At 41.8% G+C, this 20471-nt stretch overlaps 1 protein-coding gene across 1 annotated transcript in view; it reads left to right on the plus strand.

Annotated features, from left to right (window-relative positions):
- Window positions 1-19783, plus strand: part of LOC111982005 (uncharacterized) — a 51639-nt gene extending 31856 nt beyond the window's left edge. The window contains exons 20-30 of the mRNA XM_024013511.2: window positions 5400-5486; window positions 11131-11221; window positions 14143-14163; window positions 14318-14480; window positions 14768-15039; window positions 15958-16094; window positions 16338-16623; window positions 16752-16923; window positions 17833-18089; window positions 18372-18469; window positions 18565-19783. Coding sequence (XP_023869279.2) covers window positions 5400-5486; window positions 11131-11221; window positions 14143-14163; window positions 14318-14480; window positions 14768-15039; window positions 15958-16094; window positions 16338-16623; window positions 16752-16923; window positions 17833-18089; window positions 18372-18469; window positions 18565-18894 — 1914 coding nt within the window. The 3' untranslated portion in view covers window positions 18895-19783. The remainder of the gene's footprint in view (window positions 1-5399; window positions 5487-11130; window positions 11222-14142; window positions 14164-14317; window positions 14481-14767; window positions 15040-15957; window positions 16095-16337; window positions 16624-16751; window positions 16924-17832; window positions 18090-18371; window positions 18470-18564) is intronic.
- The last annotated feature ends 688 nt before the right edge of the window (window positions 19784-20471 follow it).

Consider the following 20471-nt stretch of genomic DNA (forward strand, 5'->3'; position numbering starts at 1 on the left):
AGAGGCTTTATTACCTGCCACTGCTTTTAGTGAGTTTGGTAACACATCTGCTGGATAGAGAGCCGTTATTAGTCATAGGAGCGCCAGCACAGAAGCAGCTCTTTACATTTACATTTACATTTAAGTCATTTAGCAGACGCTCTATCCAGAGCACTTAAATCTTCAGTAGTTTAGTTGAATAGGGGGTCCAGAAGGAGCATGCGTTGAAAGGTTAGAGGCGGCATGATATTCATCAGTGTGGTGTCAAGAGACTATAGTACGAAAACATCTGAGTGCTCCCCTTGATCCTAGGTCCTGGCAAGGTTGTGCAGACTCAGGACAACTGAGCTTTGGAGGAATACGCAGATTTAAAGGGAGTCCGTATTTGCTTTCTAATGATCATGATCTTTTCCTCAAAGAAGTTCATTGAACTTTATTACTGCTGAAGTGAAAGCCATCCGTCTCTTGGGGAATGTTGCTTTTTAGTTAGCTTTGTGACAGTATCAAAAATAAATGTTGGATGTTCTTATTTTCCTCAACTAAGTTGAAAAATAGGATGATCGAGCAGCAGTGAGGCTCTTCGATATTGCACGGTACTGTCTTTCCAAGCAGGTCGGAAGACTTCCAGTTCCGGTGTGGCACTATTTCCGTTCCAATTTCTGGAAGCTTGCTTCAGAGCTCGGGTAGTTTCTGTCCTATACCAGGGAGCTAGTTTCTTATGACAAATGTTTTTAGTTTTTAGGGGTGCAACTGCATCTAAGGTATTGCGCAAGGTTAAATTGAGTTCCTCAGTGTAGGTGATTAACTGATTTTTGTCCTCTGACATCCTTGGGTAGGCAGAGGGAGTCTGGAAGGGCCATCAAGGAATCTTTGGGCTTGTCTGAGAATTTATAGCACGACTTTTTGATGCTCCTTGGTTGGGGTCTGAGCAGATTATTTGTTGCGATTGCAAATGTAATAAAATGGTGGTCCGATAGTCCAGGATTATGAGGAAAAACATTAAGATCCACAACATTTATTCCATGGGACAAAACTAGGTCCAGAGTATGACCCTGGCAGTGAGTAGGTCCGGAGACATGGACAAAACCCACTGAGTCGATGATGGCTCCGAAAGCCTTTTGGAGTGGGTCTGTGGACTTTCCATGTGAATATTAAAGTCACTTAAAATGTGAATATTATCTGCTATGACTATAAGGTCCGATAGGAATTCAGGGAACTCAGTGAGGAACGCTGTATATGGCCCAGGAGGCCTGTAAACAGTAGCTATAAAAAGTGATTGAGGAGGCTACATAGATTTCATGACTAGAAGCTCAAAAGACGAAAACGTCAATTTTGGGGGGTAAATTGAAATTTGCTATCGTAAATGTTAGCAACACCTCCGCCTTTGCGGGATGCGCTGGGGATATGGTCACTAGTGTGACCAGGAGGTGAGGCCTCATTTAACACAGTAAATTCATCAGGCTTAAGCCATGTCTCAGTCAGGCGAATCACATCAAGATTATGATAAGTGATTAGTTCATAGACTATAACTGCCTTTGAAGTGAGGGATCTAACATTACGTAGCCCTATTTTGAGATGTGAGGTATCACGATCTCTTTCAATAATGGCAGGATGTAATGGATGCATGTCGGGGCAGGGAAGTCAGGCGCAGGAAAATGAACTTGGTATAAACGGAGTCGTTGAATAAGTGCTCATAAAACCAAAAACCAAAATATACAAAAAATAATATAAGTGGGTACAAAACCCGTCGCACACCGACACATGACTTGCACATAACATACAATAAAAACATCTCCGACAAGGACATGAGGGGAACAGAGGGTTAAATACACAACATGTAATTGATGGGATTGGAACCAGGTGTGAAGGAAGACAAGACAAAACCAATGGAAAATGAAAAATGGATCAGTTATGGCTAGAAGGTCAGTGACGTCGACCGCCGAACACCGCCCGAACAAGGAGAGGGACGACTTCGGCGAAAGCGTGACACAGGAATGGAGGTGGTCTTTATTCTAGTGAGATTGCTAAGGCGAACACCGGCATGTTTAGTTTTGCCCAACCTAGGTCGAGGCACAGACACGGTCTCAATGGGATAGCTGAGCTGACTACACTGACTGTGCTAGTGGCAGACTCCACTAAGCTGGCAGGCTGGGTAACAGCCTGCTGCCTGGCCTGCACCCTATTTTATTGTGGAGCTAGGGGAGTTAGAGCCCTGTCTATGTTCGTAGATAAGATGAGAGCACCCCCCAGCTAGGATGGAGTCCGTCACTCCTCAACAGGCCAGGCTTGGTCCGTTTGTGGGTGAGTCCCAGAAAGAGGACCAATTATCTACAAATTCTATCTTTTTTTATATTTTATTTTTATTTTACCGTTATTTTACCAGGTAAGTTGACTGAGAACACGTTCTCATTTGCAGCAACGACCTGGGAATAGTTACAGGGGAGAGGAGGGGATGAATGAGCCAATTGTAAACTGAGGATTATTAGGTGACCGTGATGGTTGAGGGCCAGATTGGGAATTTAGCCAGGACACCGGGGTTAACACCCCTACTCTTACGATAAGTGCCATGGGATCTTTAATGACCTCAGAGAGTCAGGACACCCGTTTAACGTCCCATCCGAAAGACGGCACCCTACACAGAGCAGTGTCCCCAATCACTGCCCTGGGGCATTGGGATCTTTGTTTAGACCAGAGGAAAGAGTGCCTCCTACTGGCCCTCCAACACCACTTCCAGCAGCACCTGGTCTCCCATCCAGGGACTGACCAGGACCAACCCTGCTTAGCTTCAGAAGCAAGCCAGCAGTGGTATGCAGGGTGGTATGCTGCTGGCCAAGAGGGGCAGTCCCTGGATGGGAGGGGCAGAAAACAGTTTTCAACCAGCGATTGAGTTGTGATACTCTGCTGTAGAGCTCATCACTCCCCCTAACTGGGAGGGGGCCAGAGACAATTACTCGATGCCGACACATCTTTCTAGCTGATTTACACGCTGAAGCTATGTTGCGCTTGCTGACCTTTAACTGTTTCATCCTAACATCGTTGGTGCCGACGTGGTTAACAATATCTCTATACTCTCTACACTCGCCAGTTTTAGCTTTAGCCAGCACCATCTTCAGATTAGCCTCAACGTCGGTACCCCTGCCTCCTGGATGATTCGTTTTAAGTCTAATACTGCGGATAATGGAGTCGCCAAGGACTATATGTTCATCAATCAATTCAATTAAAACACTCTGACCAATTCTAAGAATTTGTAAGATACTTATTTGCATAAAATGGACAGAGACCAGTCTCAAAATCAATCAATCAATAGCGTTTATTCTCGAGAGTACTGATCATAGTACAGTTTACATCAGGTTATATAATAATAATGACGTCATAGGTTTTAAAATGTCCTTCCTCCTCTCGGATACAATGGTAATACAGTGCAAAAGCCTTCTCACATTGTATGCCACCTGTTAAACAATCTACGACCAGCCCAAGGTCTCTCCCCTCCCTGGGTAGAGACAAAATGTCCTGAAAGGAACACATAATTCCAGCCTGTCTGACGATAACTCCATTCGTTTCTAACAAGGAACAGACATTCCTTGTTCTAATTCTTGATTAAAATTACACACATTATATTCAGCACTATGATTAGAATAATGTTCATACATCCATACAGTAACATAGTAGTATTCAGTTTAGTTATAGTTTTAAGCTAAATGTATACATAATTTAGTCATTATTCATCAAAATCCCATAACACTAATACTGCGGATAATGGAGTCGCCAAGGACTAGCGTTTTCAATTTGTCAGAGCTAATGGTGGGAGGCTTTGGCGTTTCAGACCCCGTAACGGGAGGAGTAGAGACCAGAGAAGGCTCGGCCTCTGACTCCGACTCGCTGCTTAATGGGGAGAACCGGTTGAAAGTTTCTTTCGGCTGAATGAGCGACACCGGTTGAGCATTCCTACAGCATTTCCCTCCAGAAGCCATGAGAAAGTTGTCCGGCTGCGGGGACCGTGCGAGGGGATTTATACTACTATCTGTACTTACTAGTGGCACAGACGCTGTCCTACACTGAAATTACCCTTGCCTAACGATTGCGRCTGAAGCTGGGCTTGTAGCACAGCTATCCTCGTCGTAAGGCGATCGTTCTCCTGTATATTATGAGTACAGCGACTGCAATTAGAAGGCATCATGTTAATGTTACTACTTAGCTTCGGCTGTTGGAGGTCCTGACGAACCATGTCCAGATAAAGCGTCCGGAGTGAAAAAGTTGAATGAAAAAAAGTTGAGTGAGGGAAAAACTAAAAATATAAACGTAATTAAAAAGTAAAAACTGTAAGGTTGTCAGGTAGCAAACTAAGGCTGGCAACAAAACGCACAGCAGCACGTAAACAAGTCTGCAAGTTGTGACCGGAAATGTGTTGTTGACAATGTCTCATGTGACTCTTAAACGTTGTACTCTTCTTAACCCTGCTACTCTTTTGCTAACTTACGATGATGGGGAAGCACACGCTCTGATGTACCTTTACTGAATGCTGACCTAGACCTGTTTGTTGATGGCTCAACCCCCAYAAGTCACCACAGGGCATTGGTGGCCTACGCAGTCACTACTGCTGTAGATACTTTAGAGTGCAAACCTGCCATCACATCTGTCAGCTCAGGCTGCAGAATTGTTTGCACTGACTAGGGCGCACTGACTATTCTAGCTAAGGATAAAACTGTTACCATTTATACTGATAGCAGATACGCGTTTGGGTTGGTGCACGATTTTGGATCATTGTGGCAGCATCGTGCGTTCCTTACTTCATCTGGTAAGATGATTTCACATTCTAAACTGATTGCGAACCTGTTGGAAGCCATTCTCTTGTTGGAACCTGTTGGAAGCCTACATACATTTCTGTCTGCAAGTGTCAAGCTCACACTAATGCATCTGACCCTGTCTCTAAAGGGAATGCTATGGCTGATATGGCTGCAAAAGCAGCTCCCTTGTCGATTGTTTCCCCCACTCTACAAATGGTTTCACTTCCTGTTTCTGCTGCAAATATGTTTTCATTACAGGATGTTTCTGATCTGCAATCAGGTGCATGGCCTGCCTACTTATTTATTGATTGAACTCTTAACACCTCCCTCCATTGAATTATACCTGACACACCCATCACTGCCCTGACTTTGGTCCATGGGTGGAATCTTTTCCTAAGGCTTTGCTGTAGATTACTAATATGCTATGTTTTGAGTGGTAGGCCATTGTGTTAACCTATGCAATGCTTACATCTAACGCATTTTCCTTTTGTATCTTAATGTTGCTTTTTTGTCAATCCATCTCTCGTTTTCTACTCTTTCTCTACCTCAATTCCCCTATCTCACTCTCTCTCCCCCTCTCCATCTTTCTCTTCTTATCACACTCCCCCTCCTTACCTCCCTTTCTCCATCTGTCAGATCAATAAGAACCTACAGACAAAAATACAGGGCGAGGCCACCGTGTCCTTTGACGACCCTCTTCTGCCAAAGCTGACTGGTTTGATGGTGAGGGGATTACCTGTGGAGAAACTACTGTTTTAAAAAAAATAGATGCTACCACTCACGTTGATGTTTAATTATCAACCTTGGTTTTGTGCCAAATGGCACCTTTATAGTGCACTACCACTATAAGCCTCTGGTCAAAAGTAGTGAACTATAAAGGGAATAGGGTGCCATTTGGTACAGACTCCTTCTGTGTATGTGGTATTCTTCAGCACACAAAGAAACTCTAAGAAGCCTGAGCATTAGAAACTTGATGGAAACAGAGAAGTGACTGGAGCACATTCCATCCTTATTGATGACAAACAGGTACCATTGTGAAACTTTGTAAACACACAACTATGTGTTCTTTTATTTTTGACGATGTTGCTGCAATAGCTTACGCGAGAGCCTTCTGGCCTACACAGGTGTGTCCACTCTTCACAGTTGATCTTTGAATACCTAACTTGTTTGTTAACCACAATTGAGGAAATGGGACAAGTTTCCCACCAACTCAAAGCTTGCTAGCAGAAATGAGCAAACTTATAAAATGATGCAACTATTTGAGGGGCTGAATCATGATTATGAGTGATATCATAATCATTGTAATCATCTGTGACCTGAATGACACTGAATGGCACACAAATCACCAAAACTGTCTTATCCATTTCTCCATTGTTACAGCCTGGATATACTAAGATCACCCATGACAATGGGATGTATAGTGGAATAAGTATTATACGTGTGTATTGCAACAGTGTGTTGTAAACAAGAGAAACTGACATATAAAAACCATTTTGGACAAGTTGTTGTGGACAAAACTAAATCCGTGCAGTTTTACATGGACATTTGGAGGGTGCTGGAAAGGCTGTGAATCATTTCTGATTAAATGTTTGTTAACACACATTCCATTATGTCGATTGCGTCACTTGTCTGTGGCCCAATTCAGTCCCTCATTTCCTTCAAAGGGCTAGGATGAGTTTGCACTTTCCGGCCATAATGAGCTGTACTATTCTTATCCTGTGTATTTGTGTTTGTTTCCGTGTCCCCTGGCGTGTACATATGGAGGATTATTAGAGGCATGGGTAGATAAACCGGTAGGGTCAGTTCCCCAAGGCTACGAAAGATTATCATTCCTTCCATTGTCACGGCTTTCGTGTGAATATACAGTACTGGATGTACTTGATTCATTTAATCAAGTGGTTTTGAGCGTTGATAACATTACTCTGGAAGTTGGCCATTATGACTTGATGAAGCCACAGGAAGGAGAATAAACAAATATACTAGCATAGGAACATGAAGGAGTTTGACTCCGGCATGAAGGCCACAGGACCGTAGGGTTTAAAAGATGAATTATGGTTAATAAATCATGTTCGGTGAAAGGCCCCATATACTTAGTGTACCTTGGTTAGACATTGTGTACCTTGGTTGTTGGTGGTGGTGGAACTGCTTACTTTCATTTAAAAGTGCTTCATGATGATTCTTCAAATGATATTGCTAGCAACTTTATTTGCGTTTTTATATTACACTGAACAAAAATATAAAAGCAAGATGTAAGTGTTGGTCCCATGTTTCATGAGCTGAAATAAAATATCCCAGAAATTTGCCATTGGCACAAAAAGCTTATTTCTATCAAATGTTAGTGAACGTGTTAGTGAACATTTCTCCTATACCAAGATAATCCATCCACCAGACATGATCATTACACAGGTGCACCTTGTGCAGGGGGACAATAAAAGGCCATTTTAAAATGTGCAGTTTTGTTACACAACACAATGCTACAGATGTCTGTAGTTTTGAGGGAGCGTGCTGACTGCAGTAATGTCCCTGTCTCTTATACACATCTAGATGTGTATAAGAGACAGGTTACAGACAATGAACACAACTGCATTTATCGATGGCAGATTGAATGCACAGAGGTACCGTGATGAGATTCTGAGGCCCATTGAGGCCATTCATCCGCCACCATCACCTCAAGTTTCAGCATGATCATGCATGGCCCCCATGTCACAAGGATCTGTACACAATTCCTGGAAGCTGAAAATGTCCCAGTTCTTCCATGGCCTGTATACTCATCAGACATGTCACCCATTGAGCAGTTTGGGATGCTCTGGATCGACGTGTACGACAGCGTTTTCCAGTTCCCGCCAAATCCAGCAACTTCGCATAGCTGTTGAAGAGGAGTGGGACAACATTCCACAGGCCACAATCAACAGCCTGATCAACTCAATGCAAAGGAGATGTGATGTGATGCATGAGGCAAATAATGGTCACACCAGATACTGACAGGTTTTCTGATCCACCCCCTACCTTTTTAAAGGTATCTATGACCAACAGATGCATATCTGTCATGTGACATCCATAGATTAGGGCCTAATGAATGTATTTCAATTGACTGATTTCCTTATATGAACTGTAAACTCAGTAAAATCGTTGAAATTTTTGAATGCTGCGTTTATATTTTTGTAGCAGAGGAAATTAGGGGTTGGGCTGTAAATACTGGTGTGACAAAGGAATAGGGAAATAATAAAGACACTTCTTCGATAAGGTCTCTGACTAAAACATTGATAGTAAACGTGCAGAGGTAAAAAGTGTGTGTGTGTGGGAGTTATCTTAATTTTCTCTACAATGTACATTTTGGGTCTAACTGCAACACGAAAGGAAAGCATGGTAGTGTGCGTTTTAACACTTCACTTCAGGAAAGGAATAGTGGTCTTCTGTTCATCTCATTCACTTCATTGATTTGTTAAGGGATTTAAAGGGGATGGGTGATACAGCAACATATTCAGGTTGACTGGATTTGTGACACAAGGATGAGGCCCATCTCAATTCAGTCCCCTCACCATATTAAATCACTATTTATAAATCAGTGAATGGCCTATTATTACCAATGAGAATATTCTCTATGTCAATTGAATATCCAATTCATTCCCTGAATAAATGGCCCCAACTATGGTATTGTAACATGTACAGTACACTTCGTATGTGTAGAAGGGTGGCTGTCTCAAACTCAAATAATATTAAGACACACCTAGTGCTCAGAACAAACACTAAGTACCGATACAGGTATGTTTACATTTGTCAGCAAGTACTTTGAGCGGGAAACAAAGAGGGTCAAAGACAAACAATATGTGTATGTGTCTCAGTCTCTGGAGAACATAATGGACAGACAGGAATCCTGCAGGACCAGGTGCTTTTTCCTCCTTCAGGTTTCATCCCATCACAACCTTTATGTAATGTCTGCCGTCAATACAGTGTCTTGCACAGTTGTCACATTTTGCTGCTTTAAAATTAAATCTAAAAAGGGATTACATTAGATTTCTTTTTTATTAATATAAAATGAAAAACGAAGGTGATTGCTTATGTCTTCACACCCCACATCTGATTAAATGACAGACATTTCAAATGTAAATGTTTTACATGCAGATGTCATATTACTGTAATGAAACAATAAAACAAATAAAAAAATGTATACATTGTTGTTTGTCTCTTTGAAATCTAATTTTATTTGTCACATGTGCCATATACAACAGGTGTAGTAGACCTTACAGTGAAATGCTTACAAGCATTTAGCCAACAATGCAGTTTTAAGAAAAATACCTAAACAATAAGAAATGAAAATAACAAATAATTAAAGAGTAGCAGTAAAACAACAATAAAGAGGCTCTATACAGTGGGTATCGGTACAGAGTCAATGTGCGGGGGCACCGGTTAGTTGAGGTAATATGTACATGTAGGTAGAGTTATTAAAGTGACTATGCATAGATAATAACAGAGAGTAGCAGCAACGTAAAAGGGGGGGGGGGGGGGGCAATGCAAATAGTCTGGGTAGCCATTTGATTAGGTGTTCAGGAGTCTTATGGCTTGGGGGTTGATGTCACGACTCCCGCTGAAGTCGGTTCCTCTCCTTGTTCGGGCGGCGTTCGGCGGTCGACGTCACCGGTCTTCTAGCCATTGCCGATCCACTTTTCATTTTCCATTTGTTTTGTCTTGTTTTCCCACACACCTGGTTTARATTGCCCTCATTACTTGTCGTGTATTTAACCCTCTGTTCCCCCCATGTCTGTGTGTGAAATTGTTTATTGTTGAGGTTGGCACATTTCCGGCTGGTTTGCGCCGGGTTTATTTTATTACCCGTGATTTGTGGCAGCCTGTACTTTGTACTTGTGGTTTTGTACTTTGTGCCTCTTCACTGGTTCATTGGGCATTTGTTTTGTGACGCAGTTGCGTTGTGTGTAAATGATTGCCTTAGTAAAGTGCTTTGTACACTCATCTCTGCTCTCCTGTGCCTGACTTCGATGCACCAGCTACACTCACCTTTTGAGGGTTGAAGGGCTTAAAAAGGGATGGGTGAGACCGCAACATATTCAGGTTGACTGGATTTGTAACACAAGGATGAGGCCTATCTCAATTCAGTTCCCTCACCATATTAAATCACTATTTTGAAATCAGTCAATTGCCTATTATTTCCAATGAGAATATTGTCAATTTGTCAATTGAATTTCCAATTAATTCCCTGAATAAAACATTCCCAATGCTGGTATTGTGACATGTACAGTACACTTCATATGTGTAGAATGGTGGCTGTCTCAAACTCAAATAATACCAACACACGCATATTGCTCGGAACAAAAGCTAGTAACTACTGGTAGAGGAATCTTTAAATACATTTGTCAGCAAGTATTTTGAGAAGGAAARAAAGTGTCAAAGAAAAACTATGTGTGTATGTGGTTCAGTCACAAGACAGACAGGAATGCTGCAGGGCTAGGTGCTTTTTTCCTCCGTCAGGTTTCATCCTATCACAACCTTTAGGTAAAGTCTTCTGTCAATAGAGTGCTTTGCACAGTTGTCACATTTTGCTGCTTTAAAATTCAATCTAAAAAGGGATGACAGTAGCTTTTTTCCCAGCAGATCTACAAAACCTGCTCCACATTTGGATTTTATACACCTGTCAGCAACGGGTGTGGCTGAAATAACCAAATCCACTAATTTGAAGGGCCGTCCACATGCTTTTGTATATATATTGTATGAGTAGTTTATTTCCAAAACGCTATATCCCCCCAAAAATGTACATTGTGTGTTTTTATCAGAAATCATTGGTTATGTGTACTTTGTGTGTAAAATATTACCGATCTCAGATTTTCAATTCATACATTTTAGATGTGTATGATTTTTGTTGTTGTTGCTAAACCTAGCGATCTTAAGGTGAATGCACACGCTGTAAGTCAGTCTGGATAAGAGCATCTGATTAAATTACAATTTCAGATGTAAATGTTTTACGTACAGATCTCATATTTTGTTGAATCATTTTGTAAAATATTTTCTGACGTGGTTATTTGTCTCTCTGAAATGAAACCATCAAGTGATAGACTTAAAACAAATACATGTCATTGAACAGGTTACTGTACAGCATTCTTCTCGTCACACACACTAAACTCACACACAACCCTTTGAACATAACGGTGCAACTTATACACAGGATAAATTACAGATGAGAGGGATACATATCTACACCTATCTATAGATAGATAGATGGGAGAAATTAGGAGAGTGGGAGGAGAGAGAACAGGTGTTTCCGGGTGTATGTATGTCTCAGGTTTCAGTGTGAGAGAGGAAGATAGATAAAGGGGAGGAGTGAAGGCAGGGTGGAGTATAAAAGTATGAACACTAAACAGMACAGGCTTTAGTGGAGGGCATTGAAACGATGGAAGTCTACAAAGCACTCTGTTTGGTGACTCTACTAGTTGCCCTCTTTTCAAAAGGTAAGAGACGAGATTCCCGTTATTCCACTGCTTTCCTTCTATTGACTGGTCAATGGAGTCAAGGAGTTGGCCAGGTTATAGAATAATCTTGGTGGTGGGCCATATGGGCCGTATTGACTATTTATAGAATACAGGCATAGCCAATAAAGACAATCAAAGCCAATAGGATGGCATGTGCCTTGTGACACAGGGGAGAGACCTGTTAGACTGTTTTGGGCCTTGTGCCTAATTTTAAGGCAGAACYTTCACATTTGTCAAATATTTGTCTAAGACGTGAATGTATGTTGAGAGTGAGGTATAACGTGTCCTTAAAGATATTTAAGCGGAGGACCAAGCGGAGGACCATGGCAACCACTTAATTACACTGCAGAAGGGTCAGTGTGTTTTAGGGTTTGTGGACCAGATGAAGTTATACATCTAATTTCAAAGCAGTAAGGAAAGTGAAGGGGGTTCGAGCCCAAGTTGTCACAGCCGGCCGTGACCGGGAGCTCCCAAGGGCGGTGCACAATTGGCCCAGCGTCATCCGGGCTAGGGGATGGTATAGGCCAGCTGGCGTTTTTCTTTGACCGTGTTTGCCTCTGACACATTGGTTCCCAAAATTGTCTATATCGAAAAAACAAAATGCATTTTTTGGTATTCATTTAAGGTTAGGGTTAGGCTTAAAGTTAGCAGTGTGATTAAGGTTAGGTTTGAAATTGTAGAAATAGGCAGGGTTTATGGCTTTGTGGCTGTGTAAACTAGTGATAACCAGACATACAGTATTGGAGCGGCTGACTTCATAATACAAACAAGGCAGCCAGACAAATCCCCTTCAGGACTATATTTTGCATGAGAATTTGCATTTGTGAACAGCCTGAGAGAAAAAGCTAAAGCACTGTCAAGAAGAGACATCTCTATTCTAAATAAAGACCTATTTGTAAATTGAAACATGCACCACATCTGCAGCCTGTATGACTGTGGTTTGTTCTTAGATCTAATACAGCTGTAAAGCCAGTATCAATGCGCCTGTAAAATGATTGACACTTGGTGCCTCTGTTCGTGCCACTGGACCTGATGTGAAAAAGACACACCTTAATTAGGCCTATCAGTCTTTCACTGACGTGTGTGTGATTGCCTTCTGAAGTGTTTGGAGAATTGAGCAAGACCATTGAATGGCTTTTTAACACTAGTTCAATTAGCATGTAAAGGAAATGTTGTGCCTTCCGCTGACAATGACATATTCCATCTTAATGGAAACTTGTGTCACCAATGCAATGCTCGTCTGTCCTTGTCTTAAGGGCAGAGTACAGGGAGGATATTGAAGTTCCACAGTGTATGAACATTGGTCGTGAATGGCAAGTTGTTTGTCATCACACAAAACAGTTGGATGGAATAGAACATTTTATATGTTCGTTATGTTTATTTTTTTACTGTTATTTTACCAGGTAAGTTGACTGAAAACACGTTCTCATTTACAGCAACAACCTGGGGAATAGTTACAGGGGAGAGGAGAGGGATAAATGAGCCAATTGTAAGCTGGAGATGATTAGGTGACCGTGATGGTATGAGGGACAGATTGGGAGTTTAGCCAGGACACCGGGTTGACACCGGGTTAACACCCCTACTCTTACGATAAGTGCCATGGTATCTTCAATSACCTCAGAGAGTCAGGACACCCGTTTAACGTCCCACCCAAAAGACGGCACCCTACACAGGGCAATGTCCCCAATCACTGCCCTGGGGAATTTGCTTTAGACCTGAGGAAAGAGTGCCTTCTACTGGCCCTCCAACACCACATCCAGCAGAATCTGGTCTCCAATCCAGGGYCTGACCAGGACAAACCCTGCTTAGCTTCAGAAGCAAGCCAGCAGTGGGATGCAGSGTAGTAATGCAATGAACTTGTAGAAACAAATATCAGTTCGTAGATAAGTCTGATTTGTCTGTTTACCTCTTTATGTGTTGTATACATTCATTAAAAAACATGACCTGATTATAATTTAGTGGGTGGAGGCTGAATGGGAAGCCAGTCAAGCTGACAGTCACGCCCATAGAGCACCCAGAGGTAGGGTGCTCCTTTAGATTCACTGGTCTGAGAAGATAGAGGAGGTGAAAGTGTTATTATGACAGACGTTTAGCAGTGGGATTAATTTCTCCTGTCCAGTTCTTTTAGATTAGCTCAAATAAAGGAATGTAGGTGAGGCGAGGAAGATTCAAAACAATAGTGGAGGCAAGAGAAGGGTGATTGGGTGAACTATCCTTTGTAGACAAGTCTTACAATGCATTATAAAACATTACCAAGTATTGTTTCATGTGAAATCTCCATYCAGTCTTACAGCAATGATGACTGTTTGTTGTGAACACGTTGCTTCCTTTGAATGATTGTGCATTTTGTCTTGTTCTTTTTTTCCTGATGAGACGGTTTTTCTTTTGTTCTCCTCTAAAGATGCAGTATATATTTCCTCATCCTCTTTATCTTATTCATAAGGCTTTGGCACACAAATTATATTTATCTAGTATTAGTTCATTAGTATTAGTATAAAAATATCTTAGTAATTCTGAGAGTAATATATTCTCATAGGTTATAATAGGTAATGTACTAATTAGTGTTAAACACATTCTGGACAATGTTAAGTGGTCAGTAGTATTAGGTAACATACACAATGATGAAAGACGTTTTGACAGATGGCGTTTGGCTTAACAATCCAGACTCATAACAAGAAAACAGGAAAAGTCTGTAGGGACACTAAACACACATACTGTACAGTACCGTCAGAAAACGCAATCATTCACAGCCAGCCAGCCACCTAGCCAGCCAGACAGCTCCAAGGCTTTTTGATCCTACTATAAATCCAATGGGGTAAAAAGAGTTATGAATTACATGTTTGCCCACAGTGTGCCAAAACCAAACTGTTCAACTGTTTTCTGCCTCTCCTGTTTTTCAGTGTCTCACTCTCAGTTGGAAGGTAAGTCCCCTCCTTTTTCAATCAAATGTCTGAAAATGTKCTAATTGAATGTCTTAACCATGCACCTATTCACTGACTAACTAGTGAGCTTTCAATCTCTTGACTTCCTGTGTGTGCTCTATTTTGTAATCCCTCGTCCATCTGTCTTTYTTAGTGTGTGGAATCTCTCCTCTCAACACTAGGATCGTGGGGGGTCAGGATGCTCCTCCAGGGAGTTGGCCATGGCAGGCCAGTCTGCAGAGATCTGGCAGCCATTTTTGTGGGGGATCCCTTATCAACAAAGAGTGGGTGCTGACTGCTGCTCACTGCTTTCCCGGGTGAGGACCCATAAAAAAACACAAGGCTCAATTCAATCAAATCTGTATTGTAGTATTTCCACAAACTGTCACGTAGTAATAATACATTTAGATTTTCATGTGATCACATAAAACCACKGTTTTTTGGGACAGTAAACAGACTTTCCTCCCCATGTTTTCAAAATGAGATGCGGGAAGTAAAGGGAGCCGTTCGTAAATAATGATAACACTCAAATATTGCTGAGGTGGGTGCTACAGGCSCTTCAAACATGAAATACAATTCTAACTTCAAACTCTCATTTTCTCAGCACCGGTACATCAAATCTGGTGGTCTACCTGGGTCGTCAGAGCCAGCAGGGCTCCYACTCTAATGAAGTGAGRCGTACGGTCACTCAGATCATCTGCCACCCCAACTACAGCAAYAGWACAAGTGACAACGACATGTGTCTGCTGAAGCTCTCCTCCKCCGTGACTTTTACCAACTACATCCGGCCAGTCTGCCTAGCTGCACCAGGCAGCTCCTTCTATGCTGGCACTACTAGCTGGGTCACAGGCTGGGGCACCCTCAGCTTTGGTGGATGTGAGTCCATAGATATAGCTTGTTTTAAGTACTACTGATGATGGATCAGAATTGAGAGGTCTTGTGTATGTTGAGGAAGCCCTTTTTCTCATGGGTTGAAAGTCTATACTCAGTGTCCCTGTCCTCACCACAGACTAGAGCTGGGCGATATGGATAAAAATGTATACCGCAATAAATTACCTGAATTGATGCGATAACGATACGTTCATAACATTCATGTGCACCACTGTTTTTTTTATTATTAGCCTTTAAACTACTACTACTAGCAATGGTGTAAAGTACTTAAGTAAAKATACTTTTAAAGCACTACTTAAGTCGTTTTTTGGGGTATCTGTACTTTACTTTACTATTTATATTTTTGACAGATTTTAATTTTTACTCCACCCCATTCCTAAAGAAGGTAATGTACTTTCTAATTTACCCTGACACCCAAAAGTACTAGTTACATTTTGAATGATTAGCAGGACAGGAAAATGTTCTAATTCACACACTTAAAAAGAACATCCCTGGTCGTACCTACTGCATCTGGTCTGGCTGAGTCACTTAACACAAACACTTTGTTTGTAAATTATGTCTGAGTGTTGAAGTGTGCCCCTGGCTCTGCATAAATTAGAAAACATGAAAATCGTGCCAAGAAACAAGGAAATCGTGTAGAATTTTCCTGGGTGACTCACTTTTACTTGAGTCATTTTCTACTAAGGCATCTTTTACTTTTACTCAAGTATGAAAGTTGGGTACTTTTCCCACCACTGACTACTAGTTTGATTGTTGTAGCAATCAATTGTCCCATTAACTATCAGKAAACWTATTTCATTTCAAACTTCATATTGTCTAGTATAAGCTACTTATCYTAGTGAAGAATATCAGCAATYCCTGTGATAAGTGGTTGGTGTCTACATTTTCGMTTTATCATCCCAGCTGTACCACAGATCCTACAGGAGGTAGATGTGCCAGTAGTGGGAAACAYGCAGTGTAACTGTAATTATGGAGTTGGCMRSATCACTGACAACATGATCTGTGCTGGTCTATCAGCAGGAGGAAAGGATTCRTGTCAGGTAAAATCTCTTGGGTATCCTTTTCCTTTTAGTTTATTACAGTGTCAGTCAATAACACATTGGACTTATTTTCTGGACACAGGTTATACCTAATCCTAGACTAAAAATGTTTTTCAATAGAGATTCCCCATTGAAAATAATTATTTGTCTGAGACTAGTATTCATTGAGGAAACTGACCCACCATATTTCATAATCCRGTGAAAATTCAATCCCAGTGACACTGTAAATCTGTCTATGCATAGGGGGACTCAGGAGGTCCGCTTGTGAGCAAACAGGGTACTCGCTGGATCCAGTCTGGCGTTGTGAGTTTTGGCCAAGGCTGTGCTCTGGCAAATTTCCCTGGTGTGTACGCCAGAGTTTCCCAGTACCAGACCTGGATCAACAGCCAGATTACCAGTGACCAACCGGGCTTCATCACCTTCTCATCCAATGGGACTGACTCTGACCTCAATGTCACCTGCACTGTTCTGCCATCAGTCAGAACCACCACCATCTCCTCTACTATGACTACTATGACTGTAGTAGCACGTACGTACCTATAGTCTAACTTGTGCATATGGCTAAACCTTGATGTGAATCTCTACTTCTGTAATAAATCTGACTACTGGATTACTTTTATTTGTCTCTCAAACTTGTATCTGTCTCTCCCTCTGCAGCTGTGGTGTGTGGCAGCGCCTCTTTGAACTCCCGTATTGGTGGGGGAAGCTCGTTGGCGACGGCAGGCTTGTGGCCCTGGATAGCCAGCCTACAGAAAAACGGAGCACACGTTTGCGGGGGCACGTTAGTGGCGGTGGACTTTGTCATGAGCGACGCTAGCTGCTTCTCCAGGTAAGTTAACTTTACCTGTATTTCAAAGGGAAGAGCAAGTAGTTATGTGCCGGATTAAAATGTCAGTCAGACATGATTCTATGGAAATCTAGTCGTATAATCTAAATGTAGATTTTTGAAGGTGCCATTACAATAACATTTAGTGACGCTTTCCTTTTCAACCCTCATGCAAAAGGTTAACCAAGGTTAATTAGTCCGACGTAGGAAATCTGTACAGTCCTTGTGCTAGTGAAAATAATTTTAGGGACATGGGAACAACACTTTACATGTTGGGTTTATAATTTTATTCAGTATACATAATCCATACATGTCACATTCATAAGCAGTACCTATTAATTTAATCCATACTTATGTTAACAACTACAAGTAAGGAAATATCAACTTSCTACAATCATAATTGCATTCAAAATGATGACAACATCCATACTAAAGAGTTAGATGCACTATGCCGAAATCGTGCCACCATTTGTCTAACTTCAGTTTATGTGATAAAACAAGCAGTCATTGTGTAGAGAATCATTGTACCTTRTAAACCACTGTGAAATATAATTTCCATAACCAAAAATATTGTATATTCAGGTGTTTGAAGCTGGCGTAAAAAACMGAAAGTAAAAGACGCAAAAACTTCAGAATAGGAAGCATAGAAATGGCATACATACAACATATCTACCACTTAGACTTGCTTTCGACGGGAATGAAATATCTATGCGAATTTGGTCGGGGCCGCCCAAAAAGTTCTATATTGTATGACGGGTGTCTACCTAGGGAATAACACATTCTTCATAACACATACATAACCCCTACATATCACATTTATAGGCAGTACATAAGCATAAGACAGCATAAGACAGCAATCAGAATGTAGAGTTTAGTGTCCCTCACTAAACACAACTCATTCCATCTCTCCAGCAAGCCCAACGCCTCTCAATGGACCGTGATCCTGGGTCGTCTGAAGCAAAACGGCTCCAACCCTAACGAGGTAACCCTGAATGTCATCAACATCACCATGAGCAACTTGACGGGCAACAACGTGGCCATCCTCCGACTGGCCAGCAAACCCAAGTTGTCTAACTACATCCAGCCTATCTGTGTGGACCAGGGAACCAGCAACTTCAACACAGGGACTAAGTGCTGGGTGGCTGGCTGGGGCACTGGCCAGGGTGGGGGTGAGTGGATGGACAACTGTCTTTGTGTGTTTGTTAGAAATGTGCCTGTTCAGTAACAAGCTCTATAGTGCCTAGACACTTGTGTAGATCTGAAAGACTTGGAAAAGCAATGGAAGTACTGTAGGTCCACCTTTCCTTTGATAGGACATATTGCTTACACCCTATCCAGGCCTCTCAGATGTACACACATGCCAAGGGATTGTTTCCGGAAAGATACGACCTTAGGAGTATGGGTGGGTGTGTGTGTATTGGTATGATAAGTAATAAATTCTTTGTCCTCAGCTGAGCAAGTCCTGCAGGAGTTCCAGACCTCTGTTGTGGAATGCGTGAATGTTTCATCTTCGGACAACATTTGCACCGAACCTGTGACACTACTGCAGGTATGGCATAGTTGATCTATAAATCTGTCTTACTATTTTGCACATAACAGTATGACCATATTAACCCATGTTTTTCTCTGCTTCTCTCCCCATAGGGTGATGTGGGTGGTCCTCTGATGTGTAAGCAGGGCAGCTCATGGTTTCAGACTGCTGTTTTGACTCTCGGCGGAACCACCAGCACTAACGGCACTAGCAAAGCACGATTGAGCCGGAGTCCTCGCGCCTCCCCCAACCAAGTCTTCACCAAAACCTCCAACTTTAAGGACTTCCTGACTTCCACATTGGGAACCTTACTATTCCCCGCCACAACCATTGCTGCCACGACCCCCTCAGCTGGTGGCGCTTCCCCGGCCCACTCCTCCTTCTCTCTCTTCCTTGTCCTCCTCTTCTCCCTCTCCTCTGTCCTCCTGTTGGGCTGGGATTGACGCTAAGCAACCCCATGGCAACCATTGACAAGCCCTTTCTGTAACTTCCAACCAATCAAAAGTCTATTTTTCTAGCAATTAATCAATTTCTGTCAGTGACTGGCAGTGTGTCAAAGCCAGGATTGCTACTTTGAATTCAGGGAGCCTTCATCTCCATTCACTTGAATGATGAATGTTTACAACTTCCCCTTTGTTTATCTTTACTATGTCAAATCCAAGCAGTGATATATATTTTTGCTGTCACATTTTTTTTGTATCAGTAACATTTTCTGGACAATATTTGTTGATTCAAACAGCACTGTTTAAGTTGCAATATGCACAATTTTCTGTTCAAAGCTGTCTGGGCATGTGTAACAATGTTACATATTAATATCCAGATGAAAATGACTGTAGTAGCACTTGGCTTTCTCCAAAGATTATAGTAGTCTATTCTACAGTATCTGTGAGCCAAAATGGCAAGTAGCCTACATGCACTGAACTATTAGATAGTCATACTGCACTTTACTGGACATGTGCCATGGATTATTATATACTTAACAAATCACAATGTTATGATGGTTTTAACAAAACTGTTAACTAAATAGCTCTAATACTTAGTTCTAAATTAATTGAAGACTTGAATCCAAAATGCTGCCTGTCGAAGGTATATTTTGTGTTTCATCATGTTTCTAACTAAGCTTAGAATATAATTGTATGTTTTAACAATTATCTCTACCCTATGTAAGCAGGGTAATACTTTATTTTGTGAAAAAAAAGTTGCTACTTTTAAGTGTTTAACACTTTTTTGGTTACTACATGATTCCATATGTGTTATTTCATAGTTTTGATGACTTCACTATTATTCTACAATGTAGAAAATAGTAAAAATAAAGAAAAACCATGGAATGAGTAGGTGTGTCCAAACTTTTGACTGGTAATGTAGGTATTCCTCTTGTCCAGATGGGATAGGGCAGTGCGCTGGCGATGGCATCGTCTGTGGATCTATTGGGCCGGTAAGCAAATTGAAGTGGGTATAGGGTGTCATGTATGGTGGAAATTACAAGATTATGTTATAATACTTGTATTGCATCAAATGGTGGCCTCTGGGAGATTTAACACTGACAGAAGATTTACGATGTCTTTGTGGTGATAAAACCCCAAAAGATTTAGTTTAAGAATAACTCTGACTTGTGTAATAAGTTTGTCTCCCCTCATTTGATAGTAAATAAATGAACCACCACACATGTAAGGTAGAGTGGTATGATCCTTAACTAGCCTCTCAAAGCACTTCATGATGACAGAAGTGAGTGCTACGGGGCTATAGTAATTTAGTTAAGTTACATTTGCTTTCTTGAGTGCAGAAACAATGGTGTACTTCTTYAAGCAATTGGGGACAGCAGACTGGGATAGGGAGAGATTGACTATGTCCGTAAACACTCCAGCCAGCTGGTCTGGGCATGCTCTGAGGGCACGGCTAGGGATACCGTCTGGGCCGGCAGCCTTGCGATGCTTAACACGTCTTACTCACATCGGCAACGGAGAACGACAGCCCACAGTCCTTGTGTGTGGGCAGCGTCGGTGGCACCTATGGGGGGTGA

The sequence above is a fragment of the Salvelinus sp. IW2-2015 genome, linkage group LG20, assembly GCF_002910315.2.
Source record: "Salvelinus sp. IW2-2015 linkage group LG20, ASM291031v2, whole genome shotgun sequence".
Taxonomy (NCBI): Eukaryota; Metazoa; Chordata; class Actinopteri; order Salmoniformes; family Salmonidae; genus Salvelinus; species Salvelinus sp. IW2-2015.